Source organism: Peromyscus maniculatus, chromosome 10 (genome assembly GCF_049852395.1).
Source record: "Peromyscus maniculatus bairdii isolate BWxNUB_F1_BW_parent chromosome 10, HU_Pman_BW_mat_3.1, whole genome shotgun sequence".
In the NCBI taxonomy this organism is placed as follows: domain Eukaryota; kingdom Metazoa; phylum Chordata; class Mammalia; order Rodentia; family Cricetidae; genus Peromyscus; species Peromyscus maniculatus.
In genome coordinates, this window is record NC_134861.1 from 26,407,304 (window position 1) to 26,431,010 (window position 23,707).

General features: G+C 47.0%; 2 protein-coding genes across 15 annotated transcripts in view; one reads left to right on the forward strand and one right to left on the reverse strand.

The window, feature by feature from the left end:
- Positions 1-85: 85 nt before the first annotated feature.
- On the reverse strand, positions 86-19,807 carry LOC143267579 (uncharacterized). Of its 2 annotated transcripts, XR_013042853.1 has the most exons (3): positions 19,403-19,807; positions 12,864-12,950; positions 86-199 (listed from the first exon to the last, which is right to left on the reverse strand). XR_013042853.1 is itself a non-coding variant. In XM_076546129.1 (2 exons), the coding sequence occupies exons 1-2, from the start codon at positions 19,518-19,520 to the stop codon at positions 16,760-16,762; spliced, it is 516 nt and encodes a 171-aa protein (XP_076402244.1). In that variant the 5' UTR covers positions 19,521-19,804; the 3' UTR covers positions 16,269-16,759. The 2 variants fall into 2 exon arrangements, 1 of the variants encoding a protein (XP_076402244.1); XM_076546129.1 differs by lacking the exons at positions 86-199; positions 12,864-12,950 and adding an exon at positions 16,269-17,157 and having other exon boundaries at positions 19,403-19,804.
- Bcl11a (BCL11 transcription factor A) overlaps positions 14,666-23,707 on the forward strand; it is a 99,924-nt gene continuing 90,882 nt past the window's right edge. The window contains exons 1-2 of one of the 13 annotated variants that reach the window (XM_006974783.4): positions 14,666-16,275; positions 23,059-23,388. In XM_006974783.4, the coding sequence (XP_006974845.1) occupies positions 16,221-16,275; positions 23,059-23,388 (385 nt within the window). In that variant the 5' untranslated portion in view covers positions 14,666-16,220. The other 12 variants (XM_015993648.3, XM_006974785.4, XM_006974786.4 and 9 more) reach the window with 12 other exon arrangements.

The following is a 23,707-nucleotide window of genomic DNA, read 5'->3' on the forward strand; positions in this document are numbered from 1 at the left end:
GCTCACCACACACACACACACACACACACACACACACACACACACACACACACATCCTAGATAAAAGCCAGTGAGTTGTTAAAAATGAATTTCCAGCGCTGGAACCGTTAGCGTCATTCAGCAAGCAGCAAGCTTGATAATTTCCAGGTGTTGGGGAAAGCCGTTGTCCGGGAGCCCTTCTCAGTGAGCTTATAAATCCCTGTTGGGAGGGAGAAAAAAAATCTTTGGAGGTGAATGAAATATCAAATCACAAGACTCCTATGTAGATTTATGATTGCATAAGAGGCTTGATCATTTCCATATACTGAAATGTACTGTCCTCCCGAGTCCGCCCAGCCCTTCCAGGAGCCTGAGCGCTCAGTTCTGCCTTGATCAATGTTGACTATGAAGCAAGAAGGGGAGGGGAGGTGGTGGAAAGCAGGCTGGCACCAGATGGAGCAGGGTCTCGGGAAAGGTCAAGGTTAGCCCAGGCTGCTATTGAGTCGGTAGCAGCCTCGCAGATAGATCTCTGCCTCGAAGGCACCCACTGGGGCTTCTCAAAATCAAATCTAATAGAAAAGGCAGTCACAGAATGAAATCGCTTCATCTGAATGCTAAAATTGTTATTAGGCTACATTAGAGAGATATCAGGCACGTGGTTACCAAAAAAGAGAGCACGCCCAGCAGTTTGTGTATGAGAGAAAAGCTATGAATATGTTGATAACATCAATAATGGGCAGGTTGAAGATGTCTATTTATCTTGAAGACATACATGTGTACACATATATATATATATATATATGAACACCAGATTAACATATTAAATGACCTTTTTTCTTTTCTTTTCTTTTGCAGAGCTGCTTGTAGTTTGAATTGCTCAGAATTCTTTGGGGGGAAGGGGTGAAAAATCTTTCAATCCAGAATAGGTGACCCTCACAGATCCTGAAGTTACTCCAATCAGGAATTTTGTTGGTGGTTTTGGCTGGGTGTGTACCTTTGGAGATACATTCTGCATCTGTCACACTGTAGGTGACATGGCCAGGGCACTCAGCCTTTCTGTCTGTCTGTCTGTCTGTCTGTCTGTCTGTCAGAAGCTCTCTCCGTTCCTCCTTCCCTCTTGCATTCTTTTTTAGAGACAGTTGCTTCTGGAGAGAACTTTCTTCTTTCAGACGAAGCTCATTTTGGGTAGATGCTGGGGCCAACCTGCCCCAGTAACCACACGAGTGTTTTCAGTCACTCTCCCCTGATTATCATTAGGAAACCCATGTTAGCTGTTTCTAACCCACAACAACACCATATCTTAAAGAAGGATTTAGTCTTGTAGCATAAATGTGGGCTACACTAGATTAAACATGATGATTGCACTCCAAGGGTTAATAAATTTAGAATTAACAGATCATCTCAGCTTGATACAGCTACTATAGACGATTTAATATGCAGCCCAAGCAGGTTGTCAGTCAGCTCACAAATGCAGATAAGATCAAACAGTCTCGTGATTCAATAGATTGAATGGTTGTAGTGAGGGTCTAGAAGGTGCGTGACAGAACACACATGCTGGGGTTCTGTAAGAGGACTTCCGTCCCCGACTGCTGTTTGAGCACTGTCCTTCCCTAACAGTTCACTTTCTGTAGCAAAAAGGCCCAGAGCAGGTGGGTTGCAAAGCCCTTCATCACATACAGTCACGGGGGCTTGTTTGGATTTTGAGTAGGAAAAGATAGATCCTTTAATACTCAGAGCTATTTCTAATTAATTCTGTCTGGTAGTGGTCAGCAACTCCTTCCCCTTTCTTTCTCCATGTCTCTGAGGTCCAGAGCTCCACAGACAGGCTACCAAATTTCTGGGTGATGCCGATAAAGGCAGGCTCATTGCTGAAATGATGGGGTAATTTCCTCAGTCCTCTGCCTTGCTCTGACTGTGAAGATCTGGATATGGAAACGAGATGCAGAGCTCAGTTGAAATTCAGACTCCAGCACATTGCCCCTGAGAAGTGTTTATGCTAGGAGAATGCTTACAGTTCTGAAACAGATAGTAAAAATAACCAAATTGGGAGGGTTGGGATGTTGGAGGAAGGCCGAGGAGAGTCCACAGGCAAAGTTAGGTGTCTGAAGTCCAGGCTTGCTTTGATGGCTGTAATCCAGATTCCCCAGTGCGCACTGAACTGGATTGTTTTTGTGTGCAGGTTTAATTTCCTTTTATCTGTTCCAACTCTAGTATTTAAACAGGAAGACAAAAAACAATTTTGATAGAAATGTATGTGATTTAATATGATAGACAAGTTTATAACAGTTTTTATGATTTGATCAAGAGCAAGGACTCCTCCTAAACCCATTAGATTCTGTCATGTGAATATATACTCAGGCAATTTAAAAATGCATATTATGTATTCAATAGACCGTCACAGGTCTGAACTGTACCGTGTTATTCTGCTCTGGCAATCCCCATCTTAATATGAAAATCTGTAGAGAGAGACTAGAGTCACCAGTTTTCCTGTGTCGATAACTTGCTTGTTTTGTGTATTTATTTCATTTCATTTTATTTTGAATCTTAAAATGTCCAGTCCACACTCTGAGCTAATGGCCCACAAAATTTTCCTTTAATAAATAAAGCCATTTGAAACTGTGTAATGGCTTTACATGCTGTTAACACTAACTTTTCCTTCTGCCCCAATGCCCTAGTCATCTGCCTCCTGTTCTTCTAAGTCACAATTCACTATCCTTCGGTAACTGGGAGAAGATTCCTCACACATTTCATTCTTTGAAAATGCTGTCTTGGAGCTAACATTTCTTTTTTTTTTCTTTGCTTTTGAGAAAATCCATCTCTATGTAACCTGTACATTAAAAGATTTTGAGATAAAAATGAAATTCCCAAATTGACACTGGGAAAATGATTAAGCTGGGATTATGACCAGTAGGGAGACTCTGGACTTGGGCATGGCTGCTCCCGGACCAGGGGCCAGTGGGCATTTATTTCACATGTTAACCAGGTCTAACCACTGCAGGACTGTATTTTCCCGGTCTTGGACAACCTGGGATTGCAGCAGGGGGCACCACCAACATGCGGATTACTTGGACGGAGGCAGCTCAGCTCTGCCTCCTTCTCTACTTGGAGGCACAGCCACTGGAAACAGTCATCTTGTAGAAATTTGCATATTTATGATGCCTCCTGCAGGCTCCTGTGATTGCTTTACAGTCAGGAAAGGTAACAGAAAAATATATATCCTCCTTTAAAACATGAAAAAGGATCATATAGAAACAGTGATTCTAATAGGAGACCAATCCTTTCCAAAGCCTGTAGCCTGAAAGTCGTTCCCTGAACATTTTTTGTTTGGTTTTGTTTTAGGATTTTGAAAGGAATTTTCTGGAAGTTATGGAGACTGAGTCTGATTCTCTGAAAATGTATATAAGAAAATACTTAATGTTTTGGAAAAAAATTAGCATCAGCTTATCCACTGAATGCCTGTAAAGAACAGAGGAATTCTTACAGGCAGGGGAAGCCACTCCATAGATCATTTAAAAGCCATGGCACATATATTTTTCAGTCCTCCTCATAAGCAATGAACAAATGTGCAGTGTACCTTTGGATATAAAAGTTAATTAGGTCTCAGAAGAGAATAGTTTCATTTTTATTGGCTCTGAGTTCCAAGGATGCCTTTGATACACCTTTTCTTTCAGCCCCTTTGACCTTCTTTGTGGAAACTGTGCATCGTGGCCTGGACTCTCAGGCCTCTTAGATCTCAACCAGAGTCTTGTTATTCTGTTTGCTGTCTTGAGGGGCGTCCCAGCAAAGTGGCATCATAATTAAAATCACACTCAGAAAAATCTTTTGTTTTTTTTCTCCTGCAGCTCAGGAGCAGGACGTAGGTAATGTGCTGCTGCGTCAGGGACTTGAGTTCATATGGCTTTTTAGTGGGTAATGCCCGCACACGTGCTATTCCGGGGACATGGGGGCTGGAGCTTTAATTCTGAGGCACCTTGTTTCTGTGAATCTTCGTCAGATTCTCATCCTTACTTTATCCGGGGTCTAGTGTGCTTGATTTCTTTAAAGGCTGAGACCCTTGCTCCTAGGGCCGGAATCAGCAAACATCCTCAGTGTTGTCCAGTTCCATAAGCCAAAGCTTTCTGTCTCTCCTCTGTTCTGTGGGAACACCTATCAGAACTGAAAGGGCAAAATGACTTTTCCTGCAATTAGAGTTTATGTAATAAAGATACCATGTAGTAAAAATAATATGCACTATCAATAATACACGGTGACATGAATGCCTGAACTGCCGGCAGAAGAGACCTCTTACCACACATTAGTCACCCCAGTGCATGTGCTTGGACGCTACCTTTCCATGTACCATGAGGTGAGGTAGCTGTCTGCTATTCTGGCTGGGAAAATTCTCATTAAAATAACCATTGCCATCATCTTACGCTTACAGTGCAACTTTCCCCACACGTTTGGCTGTTGGCTATGAAAAAAATCAGAATTAATATATAGCTTTTAAGTTGTCACTCTCAAAAAATTAAAAAAGGTATCAAGTGAAGTCATGGCCTCTTTTGCCCCCTTCAAACTCTTCTAGTGAGTATTTTCTTCCTTCTAGAATATTTAAAAATTGGAAATAGTGAGTCACAGCTTTTTAAGCATTGTCATAAATGTATTAATTTTGGATGTTTCTACGAACCAGATATCATGTCAGTCCTACTGAGGAGAAAATAGCTGAACACACAAGTCTGGACGTGGCACTTCAGTCTCTCTGTGTCACGCTGATTTGAAGCGACTGACACTCTCGTGTGTGCAGATCGGTGACCATATGAGAAGGTACCCTGGAGTGGAAGACAGTGCTGAAGCCAAAGACATGACTGTTTTCAACAGTTGTTCCTTTATGGTTTGAAGTTCTTCTCGTCTTGATAGAGTTTTGCTTTAGGAGCGCTGACTTATAAAATAAATGTTTTTAAACTAGTATCTTTTTAACTTTTCAGAATCCTTAAATCAACATATATGCAAAAGACCTACAATCTTGAGCCAAACTCCTTTACACACTTACTATTAAAATAATCAATGTACATGCATCCCCTCTGCAAAAAAAAAAAAAAAATACATTTGCAATCAGAAGCTGGCTTAATTCTGGAAGTCTACTATGGTCATGTTTTATCCCACTTATAATGAAGCTCTGAGTTCAAAATTCAAGATTTTAGAAGATTATGATTATTTATCTGTCACCTTTGAATAGCACATACTGATATTTCCATATGATCTAAGCCAGTCCCCATCCCCACCTCCCACCCCCTAATCCCATCTCAGGATGGGGAGGACAAGGTTGCTAATATAAGGCTGTGAGCTTTACCAAAGAGACCCAGTCTCTTCCTTGGCTGAGAACCAGGTGGTGTAGCCTTGGTACATCCAAGAAGGTAGTCCTAGAACATCAGGGCCAGCCCGAGTCTCACTCAGCATTCGGCTGTTTTAATAGTTTATTTAATTTCAAAATCCAAGACTAAAGAACAATGAAAAGGATATTTTATCTGCAGTAGGGTGTTTTAAACCTCCTGGGAATCTAAGTAAACCATTTTGTAAGTTCTATTTTTATGCCAGACATTTTCCTGATGTCCTACTCTGTGCTGGGAGGTGTAGGGGGCAGAAAGGCCAGACTTCCATAAGCACAGTCAACTCAGAATTTGCAGTGGCTTTTATGACAGAAGTAATTCTGTGAATATGCAGAGACACTTGGCTGTTTCCACTAGGTACAAATGCACACAGTTTATGGTTTGTGATCTGGAAAGCAGTTCAAAAGACCCGTCCTTCCAAACTATTTAAAAAGTTAATGCAACCTTCTGCTCTGTATTGCACCGTCTCACTTCCAGTAACAAACAAACATATGCTTTTAGAATTCATTTCTTTTTTCAAGATGTGTTAAATGCCTATTCCTTGTTAAGGGTGGAAGCAGGATAACTTCAGAATGATAGCTTCACAAATGTGTGCCGGGGACAGTCTTCAACACTGCCTGCAAAACAAACCCGAGTACAGAAAGCTCACTTCTCAAAAGCTGCTGGCTGATGTGGTGGCACAGGGCTATTAGCTTATCATCTGAGCGGTGGAGGCAGGAGGACCAGGGCTGTCCTCAGATAGTATAGTAAGTTTCAGGCTGGCCTGGATCACATGAGACCCTGTCTCAAAAACAAAAACCAATCAACCACTCTCCCCGCAACTGACTAGCTGTTTGATGACATCATAAAAGTTGTGGAAACAATAGATAAACACAGCTCTCTATGCCCAAATGCCAATATTTACATTATACTCTCATTTCTAGAAAGCCGAGCTATCTCTACAAAAAGAAAACATCTGGTATCACAAGTGACCAGAGCTGTCTTGCTTCACATAGATTCCTGATGGAGGTTTAGAACCGTTTGAGACTGTGGCCTGAAGCTCCGGCCACCCAAAGCAGTGCTGATGATGCTGTTCATTAGTATGACTTCGGCACGTGCGACAGTGAATCTTACATGGCATGTTCGTGTGTCTTAGGTACTTTAGCAACGAAAGCCACCCTAGGCAGAGACTATGTCTCCTGTTTGCTCAGCGTGCTCCTCCATTGGGAAAACAACACAAGTCTTAGGAGCAGACTCTTAATTTTGTGGAAACCTAGGGGTTTAGATAACTGGCCTTCTGCAGAGACCTTTTTTTTTTTTTTTAAAGAGGGAGAGAAAACAGGCAGGTTGTTATACAACCAGGAATTGGAGAACAGGGAGTTTTGTTTATTCTTTACCAAGCTGTCAAAGGACAGCAAGAAGAGGACAGACATTTTCTACCAGAAAAATTCCCTTTGCTGAATTTAGCAGGAAAAAGGAAAAGAGAGAGAGAGAGAGAGAGAGAGAGAGAGAGAGAGAGAGAGAGAGAGATATTTTAGCATGGCCCCAGCTAGTCAATGCCCTGTGCGAGTGATTGCCATGTATTTTCCATGGCTGTGGGCTAGGCATTACTGGAGTTTATAAGAAACTGGCAGAGGCCCGGTATGGTAGTGCACGCTGGCAGGCTGGTTTCTGTGAGTTCAAGGCCAGCCTGGTCTACATAGTGAGTTCCAGACAGTGAAAGTGAAATGTGAAACCCTATCTCAAAAGACAACCCACCAGCCACAAACAAACAGAACAAAGGCACAGGCGAGGAGGGACTTCAGCCTGGTGATGTGTGTGGAAGGCCCCTTCTCTTCTGTCACCCAGCTAATTCCTGAGGAGAGCAGCCCACACTAGTGTGAAGTGAGATTAACTGAAGCTATACGGTACTTGCTGGCCTGATTTGCCAGTCTGTTCACAGCAGAGAAAGTAGAGAAAAGGAACTGCCCTTGGGGAAGTGAAAAGCTTCCACAGGCAGGTGCGGTTGCTACCTAATTTAGGGGCCTTTCTGTGAGAAGTCAGTGACCTAATGGATTAACAGAAGGACCCAACCAGGGCTACATCTTGGTGCTGGCTCAGAGCTGAACGCATCTGAAAATTTACCTTAATCTAATCTTCTACCTGGTTTTTACGGCATGACTTTGCCAAAGCCACCACAACTGGAGATGCAAGCATTTGAACGTCTTACTCTGCTTTTTATCCAGTTTCTACTACCTACTGATGCATGTAGAAAATATAGAGACACTATAATTACCACTTTCCACCAGTACCACCTGCATCTATCACCACCACCACCACCACCACCACCGTCTCCATCACCCATCACCAGTTCTACCACCATCACCTTACATCACTGCTCCCATCTCCACCACCACCACCACCATTATTACCTATTATCTCCACCACTGCCACCATCAGCACCACCACCACCTCCACCATGGCCCTTGTCCTCACCACCACCATCTATTTCTATCTCTATTTCCATCTATCTCTGTCACCATGGCCATCATCACCATCACTGCATTAGTATTATAACCACCATCATCTTCTTGGGCAGAATCATCTTTAGCCACAGCATCGTTAACAAACATTAGTTACATATGATAGCGGCGATATACTGGGTTAATAATACAGACTTCATTCTGGTCCATCAGTTAATCCAAGGCAAATCCTTCATGAATCTGTTGACAAAGCCAAGCATAGAATTCAGAGTTGATTTCACAAATGGTGCTCCCCCTCTTTCCTGCAGAACTGGAGATTCAACCCCACACAAAGGCCTCACACATAGTAAGCAAGTCTACTACTGAGGTGTATTCCCAGCCACTTAAAAATTCTATTTTGAGACTAAGTCTTGCTAAGTCTCCAAGTAGGCTTATATGTTGTGATCTTCCTGCCTTATTCTAACAAATAACTGGGATTCTCGGCGTGGACCACTATGTCTGCCTCTGGCTCCTCTAGCTCTTGCTTTCTGAACAGACCAGTTGATACCAGGAAGACCCCAAAGTTTCTGAAATAAATGGTAATAATTCTTCTTTACATTTGCACTTGTATGTTTAATGTAGATTGTGTATGATAGCTAAGACATGGAAAGTGCCATGTACAGACACAGAGGAACATAATTAACCATAAGAGAATAAAACTGGATTAGCCGGGTGGTGGCGGCGGCGGCGGTGGCGGCGGCGGCGGCGGCGGCGGCGGCGGCGCCGCACGCCTTTAATCCCAGCACTCCGGAGGCAGAGGCAGGTGGATCTCTGTGAGTTCGAGGCCAGCCTGGGCTACCAAGTGAGTTCCAGGAAAGGCGCAAAGCTACGTAGAGAAACCCTGTCTCGAAAAAAACAAAACAAACAAACAAACAAACAAACAAAAAGAATAAAACTGGCATTTGTACAACATGGAGCCAGAGGACTCTTGGTTAAGCAAAGTAAGCCGGGCAGTGGAAGGTCAATGGTGCACAGCCTCACTCACATGCAGACACTAAGATGGTGGCGGGAGAAGCAGAGGTGAGGCTAGTGCTTGCAGAGGCTGGGGGAGGTGTGAGGGACGCGAGAAGGGTGCAGAGTTGTTAGTAGATGCGGGTTCAGTCGGATGGGAGGGGTAACTACAGGGGGTAAAAATGGTGGACAGTAATTAACTGAAGAGACAATTCCAAGTGTTTCAAACACAAAGAAAGATGTTAGAGGTTACAGATATGCCAGTTACCCCTATCTGATCATTTCAAATTGCGTACAAGTATTGATCTGTCACATTGTATTCCATAAACATGTACAATTACTATGTGTCAGTTAAAAATAAAAATAAATTTTGAAATACCTACTCTTTAATTTTTACTGCACAGTTGGCAGATGAGTGTATGAGGCACTTTATTCTTCTTTGGCAAATGCATACCTTCCCCCCATCAAATTCTAACACAGAATTATACTTCTATGTGTCTGTCTTTTTTAATAATTTTTTTATTTTATGTTCATTGGTGTTTTACCTTCATGTTTGTCTATGTGAGGGTGTCAGATTCCCTGGAACTGGAGTTATAGACAGATATGAGCTGCCTTGTGGGTCCCAGGAACTGAACCTGGGTCCCCCTGGAAGAGCAGCCAGTGTTCTTAACTGGTGAGCCGTCTCTCCAGCCCTTTGTTTTATGTTTTTTCTTGTTTGTTTTGCTTTGCTTTTTTGTTTTTATATTTCGAAACAGGGTTTCTCTGTGTAGCCCTGGCTGTCCTGGAACTCACTCTGTAGACCAGGCTGACTCAGAGATCTGCCTGCCTCTGCCTCCTAAGGGCTGAGATTAAAGGCGTGCGCCACCATTGCCCAGCACCTCTATGTGTATGTATGTATGTGTATATATATATATATGTATGTATATATATGTATATATATACACACACTTATATGTATATATACACATATATACGGTGTGGCAACATACTTGGCATATAGTCTTGACTTTTTTTTTCTGTGTGTGGATGGATGGATAGTGGATAGGCACACGCACACATATATATGTGTACAATCCCCATATATACATACACTAAGACAATAAAATAATAAAAACTTACAAGAATAGCAAAGGCTTCTTGTCCAAATAAAGGACTAACTGCCCATAAAATTCCCTTTCAGACAGTGAAGTCATAGCTAGAAGTTGGCAGTAAGACCATCTGAAACTACTAAAATCATTTTTGCAATGGAGAGAGAGAGAGAGAGAGAGAGAGAGAGAGAGAGAGATCCAAAACCTTCCACAGCTGAGTTATTTTGCCTTTTATAAAACAACTTCACATCTGGACTGATAACTTGAATTCCACCCAGTGCCATTTAAACAGCCCAAGTTATAAACCTCTTAAACTTGGGGTTTATAATAGAAACACTGACAGACCCTTAACTATAGTGCCTCATAGTAATGAAAGCACAACTATTTCATTATAGCAGTGTCTGGCGAGGCTGCTATAATTAAGAGTCTGTCAGCGTTTCCATTATAAACCCAAATTTTAAGAGGTTTTTAACTCACATTGTTTTAAATCACACTGGGCTGAAACTTGCTGTACAAAATGTCAGGCCAGATGTGTGTGTGTGTGTGTGTGTGTGTGTGTGTGTGTGTTGCTTTTCCTTTTGTTTACAAAAAGAAAAGAAGAAAAAAGGAAGCAAAGAGGCAAAAGTTGTTTTCAAGTTTGGTTGTGAAAAACACGTATTTTGAACAATAATTTTCTTGTAGCAGTACAGGATTCGTGGGGAGAGGGGAGAGAATCAAGTCCAACATCTCTTTGATTGCATTTTTCCCCTGAAGTAGATTGGTATCTGTCCAAAAAGCAATGTTAAGGGGGAAATGTATCCTTTGATCCTGGGTTCTTGATACTGGCCAATTCGAAAGATTGTTACAAAGTAAGTTGCTGGAGGAGCGCACATGTTACATTGTATTGTTAACTGTTCAGCTGTTAGATATTTGGGATGATCTTTTGAGTGTCCCTGATAGGAATCACTTTAAGGCTTAAATGAACTCTCACTGTTCATTTGTTTCCGGGGAAATTAATACAGTCTGGGTGGTTATGAATTGGTTTCATGGGTGTGGTAAGAGGATTTGTAGTTAGTTAGTTCATTCACTCAAGGACTGTTGTTTATTGAGCATTTACTGCGTCCTGAGTATCGTATCAGGAATAACTAGTACTCTACATTCATTGACGAGTCAGTGCTGAACCTATGCGCCTTTTATGCAAACACATGGGATGTTAAATTAAGAATTTAACTCAGCAATGCTCTAACCAGAACTTGTCTATTGAGAGGAGCCCCTTAAATGAGATTATTGCTCCCCTTTCTCATGCATGATTGACTTAACACACAGCAGCCTTGTCCAGAGCCAGACCCAGCCCTTCCTTTCCTTTCTTTGAGGGAGGTGCATCCGGATGTATGAAGCAACCTGTCAGCCCCTCAGAAACCCAGACAGCCACTGGAGAAAGATGTCAGACTGATGGCTTTCTCAGGATGGGGGAACCTGTGCCTTCCATCCGCACCTCCAGGGAAGAGTTGAGTCCTTGAGGAAGGGGTAGATACTGTCTACTCCTGGGAGTCTCAGTCCAGGCTTCAGGTCATTGAGGCAGCAGGGGGCAAAGGCTGGAGCTCACTCCTCTCCTCAAACACAGCCTCTTTCAACTGCATTGTCTAAGAGCACTCCAGCAAGCAGCCCACCTCCACAGTCCCAGATTTGAAACCTGGGCTGAGTGTAGGGTCCAAGCCGAAAGATGACTACCCATTCTCTGTTTTCCGGTCTGCCAATTAGGCAACAAAAATAATAAAAAGGAAAAAGGATGAAGTAAAAAGCAAGATGGGATGGACTGCATTTTTAATCATTCAGTTATTCATTTATTTATTTTTGTCTATAAAAGTGTTTCACCCTAAAGGCAGACAGTGAATATTTTATTTTAATCTTGTAGTTTCCATCGAGACAGACCTTTTAACTCTTCGTTTTCCAGCTCACAGAGAGTCCGGGTGTCAGGGGATGCTCACAAGAGGGCTGGGGCTCGATTAAGCCTCCCTCTTGGAGCTGTTTGTTGACCACATTCACGTTCAGAGCCCTGAAGCTAAAAGCACTTTACACCATAAAATAAAAGCACTGTCTTTTTTTCTAAAAGGTTACGTCTGGAGGCCACGCGGCTCATACTTCATACCGAAAACTACTGAAAGGACTATGAAACCCTCTATGATTTACACCCTCTCTCTGCATTAGGGTATAGATCTACTCGACTCTAAAAATACGGTGGGTTTCTAACCGACGTGAATATATGTGCATTATTTCAGAAAGTCTGTTAGAAAACTTGTCAACACATTATAAAGCATAAACCAGGACTTGGCTATTAAGTACGGAGATCAGAGGCAGAATATATACTGCAGGAAGTATGGGGAGTCTCCTCCGCCGGCAAGATAAAAGGGGGTGAGGAGGGAAGGGGAGGGTCGTCTGCTGGCCTGGAGTTTACGCACTGTCGTCACTAAAGGTTTGGGAAAGAGCCCACCGAAGTCTCTCAATGCAAACAGCAAGGATTCTACAACCCCAGCGAAGTCAACTGAACGGTTAGAAAATAATTCTAACGTTGTCATAATTTACTACTCTCTAAAAGCCACTTCTGGAAAGGTAAATATACTTATTGTGTACCCAAGTGTGCACATTTAAAGTGACCTTTCACCCCGCTCCACAACACCACCTGCATTATTAATCAATACTTATGTAATATTTTCAAATCTCTTAGAACGCCACGTTTCTACTTCTTTAAACACTCATACAAACTTCCCCTCCCCCACCTTCGGGCGCTGGAGTGAACATCCAGCAGCCAGGAGGGAGGGGCGTCACCGGTACCCCCGAGCACGAGGGACCCGGAGGGGGGCCGGCTAGGACAGATCAAATGCCGACGCACAGCCCTGGTTTTCTGGGCTGGGTGAAATCTGGTTGGGGGAGGGGCGGGAGCGGATGGCAGGTCCCATTTCACCCTGGGCATTTTATGATGGAGAAATTAAATATATGTTAATCGTGGAAACGTTGCCGCTTACCTCTGCACTGGCACCCAGGGCAAGCAGCTGCAGCTGGCTTTTTAATGTATGTTTTAAGATGTGGCTTCCGAAGGAACCCCCTGGAATCTGAAACAAGTGCAATAACATAGCAGACCTACTTGTAACTAAGTGCTTAATTTCCTATGATTTTTTTTTAAAAAAAGAAAATCAATAAAATGCTGCCAGTTATTTATTGGAAATAACCACAGATAGCGGCCCTGATAGGGTGCCGGTTTTAGAGAGCACACGATTGTGTAATGAATTGTAATTCAGAAGACTGTTAAATGTGAACCACAGAACCTTTCAGAGGTAATAAAGTCATTACTTTTTACACTACAGCCAACCCTGAAAAGCTTTATACACGCCATTATATATAAATCACACATATACAGTATATATTTCTACAGCACAGTTTGTCCATCTCCCTCCTGCATGGACTTTTATGGATGAGAACAAGATTCAAATCTGCCCAGCCGGTCCTGAACGAGCCTGGCTCACTATTGTTACCTGCAGGGGCATTTATTTATTATTTATTTATTTGTTTATTTCCGAGGCCTCCAGGCTCCACTTATCTTCCCCTCTCATCTCACCTACCCTCCAGAGGTCCACCTCTGTGTCCTGCCTCCCCCTGCTACCCCCTGCAGCGACATTCACTTCGTGATTCTAAGGCTGATTTAACAAGAAAAAAAAAAAAAAAGAAAAAAAGAAAAAGAAAAAGAAAAAAAAAAAAAAAAAGCCGAGGAAGAGGTGCTGACCAGCTCTGAAGAACTCAGTGAAAAGGGGAAACGGTGTCCTGCAGTTACAGCAATAAAGTCTTCCTCCTCCTCCTCAAACAGAATGTGAGATCCCCCCGCCAAGGAAAACCAGATAGAGGGAAATAACACGCCCCCCAGCCCCCCCAGTCTAGCCCGCAGCTTTCCTAACGTTGGGCATCAAAACCTGTGTTTCTTCCTCAGAGGGGCCCGAAGCTTCGCCGAATCAGGCAAGCCATTTTCTAATGGGTTTGAAACTTTCCTAAGACACAGGAATAAACAGCCACAAGCCGGTGAGGCTGGGAGGTGGGCGAGCGTGTGCAAGCACAGGGCCCTGCCTTAAAACAATACAATCCCCCGCCGGGTGGGTGAATTTACGGAAACGACACCTCTCGGAGGAGGGATGCTGGGTGCAGCCGCTGGAGGAGAGGGGAGGAAGGCTCCTGGCTCTGTAGAGACTCACAGATGTCCACCTGCAGCTCGGGTCTCCACCCTGCGCCCTCCGCGCCTCCCGGGGGCTCTGTCCATCCCCCGCCCCCGCCCGGGCGCTGCTAGATTTGGACTCGGAGAGCGGTCTCCCTGGCTGCGGCGGCGGCGGCGGCGACTGCGGCGGCTGCAGGGTGGTGCAGGCAGGCTGGGAGGCTGGGAGGCGGGAGACGCCAGGGGACTTTGCAGCACGTTTCTGAATAAACTTTCCAATCGCAGGGGGTGCTGTTGCTGTACATTTTACGTAAAACTGAAAGTATCCCACGCCAGAGTGAAGCCCGCTTTTTGACAGCGGCAGCGCGCGCGCGTGTGTGCATTAAAGAGACAGGGGTTTATTTCCAACAGGTCTTTCCTAATTTCCAGGGAAGGGCTGCAGAGAGGATAGAGGGGTCTTCGGGCTCCCGGGTGTGCGCGGTGGCTGCTGGCGCCTGGGCAGCGCGGCCGTGACCCGAGGGCCTCACCACCGTGGCCTCCCGGCTGCTCCTGCCAGTCAGTTTCATTCCTTTTCCCATTTTCTCTTTCTTCGAGTAACAGCTAAAGAACAATTGTGTTCTGTCAGTAAGAAACATTTTCTCTCCCTTTGCTCAGTGCTTTTGCATTTGCCCCCGAGTGGGAGGGGGTGTGTCCCTCCTTGGAATCAGGCTGGAGGACCTCCCGCAGCGCCGGGAGCAGGTTCCCAGAGACTGGGGATCTTGGGGCTACCAGTGCTTTGTCCTCGGGCCGGCGACTGCTCAGAGGTGGACGCCAGGGTGCCTCGAGCCCCGGCCCCGGGTGCTCCCCTCTGGGGACTGGAACGCACCCGGAATCGGGCTTCTCGGTCTTTGTATCTCGGCCTCTCTTTCTGCGACCCCTGGGAGCTGGGGACTTAGGGCTTCTGGGGGTAGCATTCAGACTCGATCGCTAGTTAGGTCGCTCAGATCCCGAGTCCCTGACTTGGCCTTGGGGGCGCGCTCTCGGCCCTTGAGCCCAGGCCTGCGCCGCCCGCCTCGCCCCAACCCCCTCTCTCCAGGCGGCTTCTGCTCCCTGAGGCCCCGGAGCTGGCCTTCCGGACCGGCGACCCTCCAAACTTGGGCTGGATTTCGCTCTCGCGCGCGCTCCCTCCCGCCTCCCCTCACCCGCTGCCTAGCTCTAACTTGGAAGCTCAGCTCCCAACTTCGGGTGATTTTTTCTTTCCTAGCTTTCCTTGGGCAAAGTTTCCCGAACGCTGCTGCGGGCTCGGGGCTTGCACTCCGGCCCTCGGCGTCCGCTGGCGGGGAGGGGAAGTGGGTGTGCGCATGGAGGAGGGTGTCCGGGACCCACTCTACCTGGTTTCCCTCTGCCCGCGCCTCCCCGGCTCTGGGCTGCAGCGTCCTGGAGCACTCTTGCCCCCCACCCCCAAATAATTTTTTTATTTTAGAGTCGGTGAGTGTGTGTGTGGAGGGGGGAGTGGAGCAGGGCGCAAGTCTTGCTCCCCCTCACTCCTCCCTCCCACCCCGCCGCCCCTTTCTTCTCTCCCGGCCACGCCACCGCCGCGGCGCTCGCTGCGGCCACTGGTGAGCCAGCCGCCCCAGAGCCCCCTCCCCTCCGCCCGCCCCTCCCCCAGGGGCCGCGTCTGGCGTCTGCGGAGCCCCCCGCCCCGCACCTCCCCCGCCCCGCACTGGCCATTGGCTTGTCCTGGTCTCTTTTTCATGTCCAGCCCCTGATGTGTGTCCATTGGTGTGAGCTTCCCCTTCCCTCCTCCCCTTCTCTCCTGCTCGCCCTGCCCATGTTTTGTGTGTCTCTGTCCATCCAGACTCCTGACGTTCAAGTTCGCAGGGACGTCACGTCCGCACTTGAACTTGCAGCTCAGGGGGGCTTTTGCCATTTTTTTCATCTCTCTCTCTCTCCCTCTATCTCTCTTCTCTCTCTCTCTCTTTCTTTTTTTTTTTTTCGCTTAAAAAAAAAAAGCCATGACGGCTCTCCCACAATTCATCTTCCCTGCGCCATCTTTGTATTATTTCTAATTTATTTTGGATGTCAAAAGGCACTGATGAAGATATTTTCTCTGGAGTCTCCTTCTTTCTAACCCGGCTCTCCCGATGTGAACCGAGCCGTCGTCCGCACGCCGCCGCCGCCGCCGCCGCCCGCCCCGCAGCCCACCATGTCTCGCCGCAAGCAAGGCAAACCCCAGCACTTAAGCAAACGGGAATTCTCGCGTAAGTAACCCAATAATAGTAATAATAATTATTAATAATCACGAGGGCGCGCAGGACGCTAAGCAAGAGTGAGGTTGAGAGAGGGGTGTGTGCATGTATTAAAAAAAAATTCAGGTGAGAAACCTTCTGTAGTCGGGGTAAAAAGATATTAAGGGAAAAAGCCCCACATCTCCTCTCGAACGAGAACCGTGTGTGCACTTTTGAGACGGCACGCACCTTTTAATTTTATAAAAAACTGACTCCTCCTCTTTCCTCCTCTCCGCCGCTTTATTTCTTTTTTCAAAAAGGAATGCAATGATTTCTACCCCAGTTTTGTAAAAATAATGAACAATGCTAAGGATGCGAACAACTCACATGCAAACCTGGGGGTGGGAGCTGGAAGGAAGGGGGGCTGTTTCCACTTCTCTATAGGAAAATGGAGGGGGGGAGGGAGGGCGTCAAGTCTAAAAAACAATTCCTGGGGAGAAAAGCGGTGAGACTGGCCTTAGGACACCAGTGTATGCACGGTCAAGTGTGCAGTGGAAAGAAAGTAGTCACCCCCACAATAGTACCAAAGTGGGACTGTAGAAGGGGGGCTCCCCGGCGCTTCGCAGGCAGCTGGGTCCGGAGAGAGGGGCTGCAGCGGCGGGGAGAGCCGGGTGACCGGGAAGGACCGGAGTCGCGCCCGGCGCTGCCGTCTTTTGTTCCGGCCGGAGGTGGGTGTTTGTCCCGCCGCCTTTTGTGCGGGCTCCTCGCTCTTGCCCTCCTGCGCCGCCACCGCCGCCGAAGGGCAGGAGCAAGGGCCGAGTGAGGAGGCGGCCGGGGGCACGCGGTAGAGGGAGGGAGGGCGCACGAGCCGCCGCCGCCGGCGGTTTGCCGTTGCTCGCCCCTCCTGGCTGAGCCCTGGAGGAGACGAGGCGAAGACGCATTAAAAAAAAAAAAATAAGTAACGCAAAAGAATGTACAATTTCTTGTCCCCCCAAGAAACCAAATGTTCAGCCAGTCGTATTTTTCACCGCTTTCCTGGGATTCGTACACACACCCCCACCCCTGGAGAAATTCCATAATCTTTAATAGAGAAAAAGAGGGAAAAAAGAGAAGAAAAAAATATCCCTGACACCCCTTCCCCAAAACCCCATCAAGTTGGAAACTTAGAGCGCCGGCGGCATGGAGAGGGAGCGAGGAACTCCCTCCTCTTACTATTTTTTGGAAGATTTTCAAAAAAAGTGGAAGTGGATTTTGATTGGGAAAAATCTCGTGTCTGAATGTTTACAAGCACCGCGTGTGCGGGAGCCTCCTGCCAACAAACAGACAGAGGACCGAGCGCGCCGCGGCAGCCCCGGAGCAGGCGGCCGCAGCGCCTGGGCCTCGCCCGACCTCGCCGCGCCCCAGTCTGGAGTCGGGATCGCCCACCCGGCGCTCGCCGCCCACCCGCCAGGCACCGCGGCAGGCCACGCTGCGACTCCGCCAGCCCGGCCTGCGCTCCGGTCCGCCCCTAGCACAATGCCCAGCTCTCCCTCCGACCTCCCAGGCAGCGAAAGCTGCTGGATGAAACTCGGTTGTGCAAAACGTTTTTATTTTGCAAAGCAACTGTAGAGGCGAGTTCTGATGGTCCCCCCCACTACACCCGGGGTACTCTTAGATTCCTCTTGTCCTTAACTCTGGGCGGCGGGGAGGTTACCACGTGCTTTCCCTGCCCCCCTCCCAATCTGGCCAGTAGCCTCTTGGACCAAAGCAGTTGCCTGGCTAGGTTGAGGAGGGGGGCGGGGCAGGGAAAAGTGTGTTGGGTATGCATTTTGGGGGTGCAGGGTCCCCGGACTCAGCGAGACCCACCTTTAGGGTCTTGCCCTATGCTCTGGGCTTGCCTCGGTCGGGGGTTTCTGTGAGTTACGTAAGAGCGCTAGTGGCGGTAGTGATTATCTCCACCTGAAGGTGTGCTCGGAGAGGCCGGTGGTGGGCACTTAGGAAAGTTTGAGTCCAGTAAGGAAAGGCATGCAGCGCCCCCCACCCCCACCAAACCCTCTTCTCATTCATGACTCTTAATTTTTGACGAAAGCTTGAAGGACCCCCTATGTTCTCTTCTGCATTTGTTGTGGGAGGGGGTGCTCATTGGGAATTGATTTTTTCCCCCCTCTGGGCCCAGGAACTTGTCACACACTTCGGAAGCTCCCCCGCCCTGGCACGTTGCGGGGCCCTCCCTCTCCCCACCCCCGCGCATCTCTCCCTCGCCGCTCTCCCCCGCCCCCACTCCCACCGGCCGCGCCGGATACAGAGCAGACGCGGCGCGCGACGGTGTGAAGTTACAGCCCGGCCAGGTACCGGCGGGAAGGAAGGGCAGTGTTCGCAGGACTCGGGAAAGCCAGGACATTGGGACATTCGGAAGGATGCAATGGGGGCGCAGGGGACAGTCTGGGGAGGCACAGTCCGAGCTGCTCAGTACTCTCCTCCCACTTGGGTCCCTTGTGGGACTCTCCAGGCTGGGAGGGTTAGTCTCTGCTGTCCCAGGGAGGGACACTGGACCAGGAGGCCAGTTGGAGGGGTATGTGCAGGGATCACTTCTTTCATTTTCTGGGCGCTCAGAGGGCAGGAACCTCCAGGGTCCTTAGGGCACCCCCACCCCCCACCCCCCGTCTTCAGCTACGTGGACTGAATGAGCCATTTGGTCGCTAGGAGGCAGAACAAGATCAAGAAAAGCTCCGCGAACTTGAACCTGTACCAGAGCCTCCCCCACCCCCTGCCCGGCGTTTCTCGGCGGGGGAGGGACGAACGTTGGGAGAGTGGGGGTGGGGGGCAACGAGCGGTTAGGCAGAATTCCCTTTCTCCTCCCCCCATTACCCCTTAGGTCTTTGTTCTTCATTTTGACTTAAAAAAAAATGCTTTTGGCTAGGGCCGTGGAGAAGCTCCGGGGCGAGCAGCCGACACCCCCACGTGCAAGGAGATCCGGCAGCTCTCTGCGCGGAGCCGGGTGCACTTTAAGGTCCTTTCAGGGAAGGCATTTTTGATATCGAGGAAGGGGGAATGCGCTCTTCAGCTTAAAGGCCTGGCCGAAAGCGGGGCTATGGCAAGTTTGCCCTTGGCCTCTGGGATCACTTTTTTCCACCCCCATCCCCGCGCAGAGCGCAGGTCTCCGCGGCCACCGCAAGCTTACCGGACGGCTTGGCAACCCGACGCTCCCCCTCCCCGCCTCCTGCAGCTCTCGCCTGGAAGCCCGAAATCACAACAATAGTAATAGTTATCATCATAATGATGCGGGCTAGCAGCGTCATTAATAATGAATAACCGCGGTCGCCGCCTGGCGCGCACACGGTGCCCGGAATTGCGGGCGAAACACATTTGCACAGATCTTCCAAAGTAAAAGTGTTAGTCTGTGCACACAGAATGAATTTCGGGATCCGCGCTCGCGGTGTGCGCGATGAAGCCAAGACTTGATCAGGTTATCCAGCTCAGTTTTCCAAACCGTACTTCCTTTTTCACCGAGTGGCGGGTTCAGGGAACCGGCGCTCGGCGGTGGCCCGGCTGGATGGGCGAGGCAGCAGCCGAGTCCCCGGGCCACCCGCCGCCTCCAAGCTGGGACTGCGGGTCGCTGCTGCACGTGTTCGCTGTGCGCGCGGCCTGAGCCTGCAGCCAGGAAGGAGGCTGCTCGCTTTGTGCCGGGGAGACCCGGCGCCCAACTTCACTTTCTAAGCGGCCTACTCCAGCAGGGCCCCGGCCCCCGGCCTGTAGCCCTCGGCTCTGCTTTTGTTTCTTTGCTTTGCCTCTCTGTTTTTTCAGCCTCCGTTTGCTTTATCGTGTTCAGAAAATGCACTTGGAAAGCAAACTTGAAGACACAGCTCACATTTCCCCCTCCCCCTTCCCCAGCCCTGGTTCCCTCGCCTTCTCCCAACATTTCTTATAAGGATTTTGACCCTGGCTTTTAATGTTTGCGACAGGGTTGAGTAGGGGGGAGAGAAATAAATACAAATATATAAATATATCTCAGTGCCCGCTGGGACACTGAGACCATCCAGTCTATCATGCTGAAAGCAGAAGCATTTCATTTTGTCTTCCTTCCCTTCTAGAGAGAATTCGCGGCTAATTATTGTGATCATTTGTCCACTCCCTTCCACTTCAATCGAGGACTTCCCGCTTTGTACCGAGTTAGGCCCGAGCTTAGAAAGGGTGGTATTGTAGGAGAGAAATAGGATGGAGTTGAATTGAAGGGAGGGGGTAAAATGGCTGAGGTTAGGAATGTTTTTAGGGAACGAGGAATTTGCATTAAAATACAGAGAAATTATCTGATGCCCAGAAAGGAAATGTTGATTGCCACGGAGAGAGGATGTCAATGCAAATCAGTAGGCTGCAGGAAGAGAATTGTATTTTCATATTTTCTTTGTGCCTCATTTGGTCTGATTTTTTTAAATAGTGCAGCAGCAATAATAAAAACTCGTTTTGATATTTCTCTGAATATTGCTAGCCAAATGTTTTTCAGGGAAACCGATGGTAAATGTATTTCATACATTAGGATATAATTCTTGTTAATTAGCAATAATTTACGTTAAGAGCATAGAAAATGTTGAGGTTACAGGTTTTATATCTGTACATTTGATCATCTTGTTATTTTCAAGAACTTTGCCTCCTATAAAATTAATTAGGTGAGATGTGGAGGTGTAATCAGCAACCTGTGAATTACCACTTCATTTCCTGGTTTTGCCTGTAAATCAGTTCAGTCACTACGTTTAGAAGACTTTAACCAAGTCTGCTTTGTACCGAATTACCTTTAACTATTTGATATTTAAGAGAATATCACCTTTGCTCCTGATACTGTTCCTAGATTCTGAAATCCATCAGGCCCTGGGAACAACAACAACAAAACTCCAAATGGATCCTGATGATAGGATTTGCAAAAATGTTTTACCTTTAATAGAACAATTTTCCCCCGAGCCTTTTAGTCTCTCAAGCCCAGAACTTGTAGCTAAACACCAACAGCACAAAGGGCCACAATTGCCAGTGTTCCTTTAAAATACTTAATTCAGAGAGCAGAGATCATGGACCGCGACTTCCCACTCCTCACTTGGTCAAAATGAAAGCGAATGTGGGAGAAAAATGACGTGAAGACACAATGCAGGAGCCCTCCGTCTGCTCCTGGGTCTGGAAAGCACACTTGTGCATTCTGTATTTGTCTTTTGATCAGGATGTTGGGCAGAGAAACACTGAAGAGCTTGCTTTTGCCGTCTTCATTAGTAGGGAGATAACCTTCATATTCGTGTGGTGACCTTATGTTAAATTAGGAGGCGTACCAAAGGCGAGGAATTATGACATGTCCTACTTGAGCACAGGTGCGGCTTAGGCAGGACTCTCTCAATATTATTTCACCCAGCACATCTGGGAGTTACTCCAGATCTTCCCCCTCAATATCCAGCCTGGGTAGGGTTGAAATAAATTTAACCTGAGTTCACTGGATTTTTGCACTTTATCAAAATCTGTTCCAATATTCTACACTCAAATTAAAATCTATTTTTTGATTCTCTGTGGCTTTAAGTTCATTAAATGTGAAATTGGCAGCTTGCTAAAGAAGGTCAGACTGATTAACTGTTTAAGACTTGTACATTTTCTGCTTCAGTTTTTATTAACTGGCAGCATCCTGGACATGTTTTGTATATTGTGAATTTTTTTCTTTTAATTTTAGTATTTTAAGATGGTGTAAACAAGATTTCTCAGCTCCCCTTTCTCCACTTGCAAGGTTTGAAAAAAAATGATAGAAGCTGCTCAAATAGATGCTGGAGTGCAAAGTTTAAAAAAAAGGCAGACAGGAAAAAAAGACATGTCTACCTTGTTATAACACTCGCTGGTGATTGTGTGTGCAGAAATGTCTCATAATGAAGCGTTTGGAGCTCATTCAGAAAATTAGTCAACTTTGACTACATTAGGTGAAGCATCTCAACTCTGAGGAAAGGATGCTCAGCCTTCTGAAGTGTAGCGCTTGGAAGTCCACTCTGATTTTTATGTCATGGATGCCACCAAGTACCAACATGTTTAGAATATTTTAGACATTCTTTTCTTCAGAATGAAAAAAAAAAAAAAAGCCCAACTAATTGGCTTGTTTTCTTAAGTACTCAAAAGCATCCCATTTAGTGACTTTGAGACGTGCCAGTGACTGTGATATTCCTTTGATTTCGTGGAGTAGCTGAGGACGAGGACCGAAGATTTGGCAGTGTGAGAGTCACTGTGTGGTGATGGCTAGTTAGGTGGATGCAGTCACTTCCTTACTGGATGTGTGAGGTGTGGTTGGCACAGTTCTGTGTGGTGCAGCGGCCTGTGCTGTGAGGCCATGTATGTACAGCTAGTGTGCACACTCACACACAAAGGCTGTGCTGCTTATTCACCTCTGCTAATCTTGGACACAACAGACAACTTACTGGTGGAGGGGAAGCAAATTTGGTTTCAGTTCATGTTTTCCCCGTAATTGTTATTTAAGCTTTCTTTATATTTCTTGTGTTAACTATTAAGTCACATTCTTTTCCAAAGATTTATAGTGTGTGTGTGTGTGTGTGTGTGTGTGTGTGTGTGTGTGTGTGTGTTCTCTGGAATTTTGCAAGTCGGGGGGGATTTCCTTTAGATCATGATGGCCATCCTCACTGATCAGTTTGCTTGACTGTTGATGCCCTCCACATCACACGGTGCCTATCACACTTTTTTGGGTGTTAAATTGAGATTGTTACAAACACTTGTCTTACTGTGGTGAGATGGGGTGGGATTGAGAGTGTGCCCTCCTTTTCCCTGCACACTGGTTCTCTAATAATTGTGCTTTTGTTTCTTCAACTGCAGCCGAACCTCTTGAAGCCATTCTTACAGATGATGAACCAGACCACGGCCCGTTGGGAGCTCCAGAAGGGGACCATGACCTCCTCACCTGCGGGCAGTGCCAGATGAACTTCCCATTGGGGGACATTCTTATTTTTATCGAGCACAAACGGAAACAATGCAGTGGCAGCCTGTGCTTAGAGAAAGCTGTGGATAAGCCACCTTCCCCTTCACCAGTCGAGATGAAAAAGGCATCCAATCCTGTGGAGGTTGGCATCCAGGTCACGCCAGAGGATGACGATTGTTTATCAACGTCATCTAGAGGAATTTGCCCCAAACAGGAACACATAGCAGGTAAATGAGAAGCACTGCAGCTGTTTGCATGCTTTCTTTCCGTTTGCAGAGGTGCTGTAGTCAAGCAGGAGGCGTGGCGGGTGCTGTCTGTGTCTCTCCATGTGACTGTCCATGACAGTCTTGTAATGTTAAAACCATCATTCCTCTTGCTTCCGTCCAGAATGCTGAAAATAAATTTATTTTCCCACCTCACTGAGTCAGATGTAGGTGGGAAAGTTGCACACACTTGACACCCTCTGCCTGCCTCTGACAGTACCAAATCTCTCTTCTTCCCCTTGCTTGCCATCTCTTTTGAAAGTGTTGACCCTTTCTACCCATA

Bases quoted from the DNA above. Each gene is read 5' to 3' on its own strand.
- LOC143267579 (XM_076546129.1), bottom strand. From the start codon at position 19,520: ATGACGCTGCTAGCCCGCATCATTATGATGATAACTATTACTATTGTT. The intron at 17,158-19,402 runs GTAAGCTTGCGG...CGTCTCCTCCAG, and splicing joins TCGGGTTGCCAAGCCGTCCG to GGCTCAGCCAGGAGGGGCGA.